The 4,910-nt window shown below is 54.2% G+C and overlaps 1 protein-coding gene across 1 annotated transcript in view; it reads left to right on the forward strand.

Annotated features, from left to right (window-relative positions):
* Positions 1-4,658: 4,658 nt before the first annotated feature.
* DUSP5 (dual specificity phosphatase 5) overlaps positions 4,659-4,910 on the forward strand; it is a 13,569-nt gene continuing 13,317 nt past the window's right edge. The window contains exon 1 of the mRNA XM_024755923.1: positions 4,659-4,906. Coding sequence (XP_024611691.1) covers positions 4,775-4,906 — 132 coding nt within the window. The 5' untranslated portion in view covers positions 4,659-4,774. The remainder of the gene's footprint in view (positions 4,907-4,910) is intronic.

The raw sequence follows: 4,910 nt of genomic DNA on the forward strand, positions 1-4,910 counted from the left end.
GGAAACCATGACAGGAAAACAAAAGGGTGAGTGATTCTCAACAGTCACACAGCAAGTGCTGCCTGTACCCTTGAGTGAACATTGTATTCACTCCACTCTAAGATCCTGGGGGTAAGGGAGATGGGAGGGCCATGGGGAGAAAAACACCTACACACACAAAAAGCATTCTACAAATATTAGGGAAACAACAGAAGCCGGTCACAGCAGAGGCTGGACAGGAATCCAGATCTTTGACTCCTAGTCCAGTGCTCTTTCCTTTGACCAAGATGGTGGGAAGCAAGTCTTGGGTCCAGACCCAACAGCAGTCTTGATTGGGGATGTTAACACCAAAGAAAGTAGTGCTCTTGAAAAAACAACGAGCATGCGTGCTACTTTCATGATGAGAAAAAAGTAAATGAAGAGAGCTGGCAAAATGCATCGTCTGAGGGCTGGAGCTGCTAGAGGACCCTTGGGTTGGCTTCGGGGTGGCACTCTGGGGCACCCTCTGATCCATCCCCACAGGCCACCTGGCCCCACTTTTTGGGCAGAGGAAGGAAGCAGGGACCATCACAGGAGTTCCCAGGTCCGTGAAACTCCCTGACATTGGAAGCTGAAAGCTGTGTGTGCACTTTTCCAAAGAACGGGCCCACACTTTTTTAAAAGGGGCACTATGACCCTTCAAAGGGTAAGAACACCAGATCGCAGCGATGAACCGGGACCTGAGGACTAAGATGACCGGTCAAGGAGGGTCAAGAAACATAAAAATCTCCTTACCCGACTGAGTAGAACTGGCAGGGGAGAGCGAATGACAAATAGAACAAGGTCTTGCCTCATACGCTCATGTTAATTTAAATTCTGCTTTCTTCCCTGAACCCCCCTCACTCCCATTCCAAAGCAGTGGGCAGGGGGTGGGGCGGGGTGGAGAAAGGCATGATTATTTAAACAGTTCCAGTCTCAGACACACTCCTCCTCCTCCTAGGCCTGTGGCCTATGAATTCTAGTTCCTGATCCTAGGGCCTGTGCGTCCACAGCTTCCTATCTTGCCTCCTGACCCAGGGTCTAAGGCCCTGATTTATGCTGTGGCCAACTTTTCCCCTGCGTGCCTCCTAAAAAGCCTGCTGCTTTCAAGCCTCAGCAAGCACTGGATTCCATTCCACCAACATTGCCTGAGCTCCTACCATGTGCTGGGTGTTATGACTGGGTCACAGATGGTGGGATAAGTCCTGAGTATGGCCTGGGAGCCTTCAAACTAATGGCAGGACAGATAACACTCTGTTGGGGGAGGGGGAAACTGCACGATGTGAGAACACCCAGGAGGGAGACTGATTAACAGGCTGGGGGATTAAGGGGGGCCTTCTTGGAGGTGCAACGGTAGCTCTGGAGCTGGTGTGTGAAGGGAGGGAAGGATTCCTAACAAAGGAATGGGGGAGGTGCTCAAGTCCTGTAGAAAAGTGTGGAGGCAGCAAAATACTGGGCAAGTTTAGGAAATAGGTAGTTTTGTGTGACTGGAGCCTGGGGCTGGGGGAAGGGGGAAGGGGGAAGGAAGGAGACAAATGAGGCTGGAGGTGGGTTACGGCCAACTGGCTAGAACAAGGACCTTGATGTTCCACTAATGAATTTGGATTTTATCAGACAGTGCATAGGTGCCACTGAGGGTTTTCGAGCAGAGCAGGTGGGCTCTGTGCTCTGATCTAAGCTTAAGAAGATCACGTTGCAGAAGACAAGAGAGAAAGGAGAGGGCTTGGCAATTGGGAGGCAGGATGCTACTGTAGGGTCCAGTGCAGGGGATAATGGGCCCTTTAACTACAGCTATGGCTAGCACGGGATACATAATTTGCGGGGCCCAGTGCAACAGGAAAATTCAGGGTCCCTTGTCCAAAAATTATCAAGAATTTCAAGAGAGTGACAGCAGAGCATCAAACCAAGCATCATGCCCTTCTAAGGATGGCCTTGTGCAGCTACACAGGTCACACACCCAGGAAGCTGGCCCTGGCCATGGGACTAGAAAGGGCAGGTTAGGAATGAGATCTGGAAGGCAGAGTCTTTGGAAGCCAGGGACTTAGTGATCTGTTGGGGTGGGTAGTGACAGAGCAATCCACTGATGGATGACCTTCCTGCACTGTTTGCCAGGCCACCTTTCCACCACCCCCTTGGGTGGCCCAGGATCCACTCCTACTTATAAATAAGTCTAAACTTCACCCCCGACCCCTCTCCTGCTACACACCTGGACCTGTTCCTGTAGGGTCCCTATCTAAAGGTGTCACCATTTACTCAGTCACCCTCTACTCCTCTCTCCCGCCATCCCATCCCTTCCAGCAATTTACTTCCTAAATGTCTCTCCCATCTGTGTGGCCTCTTCAATTGCTGCTATCACTGCCAAGTTCCGGCAGGCCCTTATCAGCTCAGGCCTGGATTACCCACAAAAGCCGCCTATCTGTCTCCCTGACGCCGGTCTGGACCCCATCTCCACTTGCAAATAAAACATCCATCCTCCACAGTGCCACCTCAGTGAGGTCCCCAAATGCTCACCTGACCAAGTCACTGAGTAACACCCTCATCGGTGGCTGCTCCAGCCAAACGATAAGATCCAAATGCCTTAAATGGCACACAAGTCCCTCTGTCACATGAGCCTGCTTAACTTTCTAAGAAATGCCAGAAATGCCTTAGTCTCCCACGTACCTCCAGCACATACCTTGCTGGGTCCTTGGTTTTTTTCCCTTTACCACAAGCAGTTTTCTCTGCCTGGAATGTCCTCCACTCTCCCACTCCATGGCCTGGCTCACCTGGATTCTCTCTCGTTAAGCTCACCTCAGCTCTCCTCTGCGCTGGGTGGCCTTCTCCAGGGCCACATCCCTACCCCACCTCGCACACCGTGGATGCTCTTCCACACTGACTACAGGACCTTAGGCCTGTGGCGACTTCCCTGGTGGTCAAGTGGTTAAGACTCCACGCTTCCACTGCAGGGGTTCGATCCCTGGTCCCCTGGTCGGGGAACTAAGATCCCACACGCCACGGTGCAGCAAATTAATTAACTAATTAATTAAAAAAAAAAAGAGGCCTGTGGGCTGGACCAAGCGTCGTCTCCTAGCTGGGGGCAGCTGGAGCAGAGTGAGGACTGCTCACTTTGGTGTCAAGCAACCAATACACAGCCTGGCCATGTCGGTGTAGGTTGAAACGTCTGAGGCTGGGTGATTCCGGTGACACTAGAGGAGGAGCAGATTGCAGGGAAGGCTGGCACGTATAATCCCAAAGAGAAAGAAACACCACCCCCACCCCGCCCCGGCATCACATCTTCATTGGGATTCCACTGGCAGGCTGAGGACAGCGCCTCTGACTCAAGGCATCTGAGACCCAGAGGCAATGGCCACAGCTGGCTGTTGTCTGGTTTGACTGCGTTTGATTTCAGAATTGGACTTCTGCTTCCTTCTAAAAACCTCACTCCCTTCTGTCGGTAGTAAACAAGCCCCACCCTAGTGGAGGCAGGCTGTTTTCCATCAGGCAGTCCCCTCCTGCCTCAGGCTCACAATAAAATGGTTTGTCCTGAGTTTGGGGGTAGAAGCATGTCCCTGCAGCTACCAGGGCACAAAGCTGACCCTCAGTAAATACTTGCTGAATGGGTGAATCGTGTCCAGTTCCCCAAGATTGGGGATGGGAAGCCTGAAGCTGCTGGGACTGGCGGGTGCAGACAGCCTGGGATTATACTTGAGCCACAGATAATCCCCCAAATCCAGAAGCCACCTGTACGGTTGGCTGGGCTGAGCTCCATCAACGGTGCGTGTTGATGCTGCAGCTGATTTCAGGACAGATTTTTCTGGGGCTCAGAAAACGGTTCCTCAAAAAACAATTATTCTAATTTTTACTGGGAGTGTGACAAAGAAAACAACCATCAATCCTTTGAGGGCAGAACCCATTTGGGGAGATTAGTTGCTGGCTCTTCTCTCTCCACTTTTACTTTGAGGTGCTTTTATTATGGAAAATTTCAAAATATAAAGAAAAGTAGAGAAAACAGTATAATGAACCTCCAGGTACCCGTCACCAAGCTTCAACCATACCAACACAAGCCCAATCTTGAGTCGATAACCCAGCCTTCGAAGCAAATTCCAGCTATCATCTCATTTCCCGCGTAAAGACGGGTAAGGATCGAAATCTACGTCAGATCCATCTGGGGGCTCTGGCCGAGGGCGCCCCTAGCTCTGCCTACCGCAGTACCTGGCCCGGCCCCCAGTGGGTTCTGAACCTACGTCTATGAAACTTTAAACCCATGTCACGACGCCAGCTCCGCCTCCCCCGCTTCCTCCTCTTCCCGCACAGCGTGGGTCACCTCGGCCTCGTAGCGTTCCTGACACCCCACCAGCAGTCCCCGGTGATGCGCAAGTGAGTGTCTCCGCGCAGCGCCACAGAAGGCACGGCAAGTTGCCTGCCACTTCCTCTTTCTCAGGCTGACTAACGCTCGGCGCCCGCCCAGCACGTCCGGCTCCCGGGGGGCGTGGCCACAGCCCGAAGGGGCGGGGAAATACCCTTATTCGGCCTTATATGGGCAGCCACGTCACAGGCTGTACACCCATTCACATAAAACGCTGAGCTGCCGGCGGAATCCCCGGCTTCTGGGGCGGCGAGTGGCCGGGCCGGGAGCCGAGCGTGCAGGGCGGGAAAGAAGAGTTGAGCGGTCGCTCCGGCGCCGGGCTCGGTCGGCCGGCCGCAGCCCCGCGGGTCGCCCTCCCGGGCCTCGCCGGCGGGCACCCTGGCTGTGGGCACCTGCGGGGCGCACTGCGCGGGGCCGCTGGGCGGCGGCGGCATGAAGGTCACGTCGCTCGACGGGCGCCAGCTGCGCAAGATGCTCCGCAAGGAGGCTGCGGCGCGCTGTGTGGTGCTCGACTGCCGGCCCTACCTGGCCTTCGCCGCCTCGAGCGTGCGCGGCTCGCTCAACGTCA

The sequence above is a fragment of the Neophocaena asiaeorientalis genome, unplaced genomic scaffold, assembly GCF_003031525.2.
Source record: "Neophocaena asiaeorientalis asiaeorientalis breed wild unplaced genomic scaffold, Neophocaena_asiaeorientalis_V1.1 scaffold85, whole genome shotgun sequence".
Taxonomy (NCBI): Eukaryota; Metazoa; Chordata; class Mammalia; order Artiodactyla; family Phocoenidae; genus Neophocaena; species Neophocaena asiaeorientalis.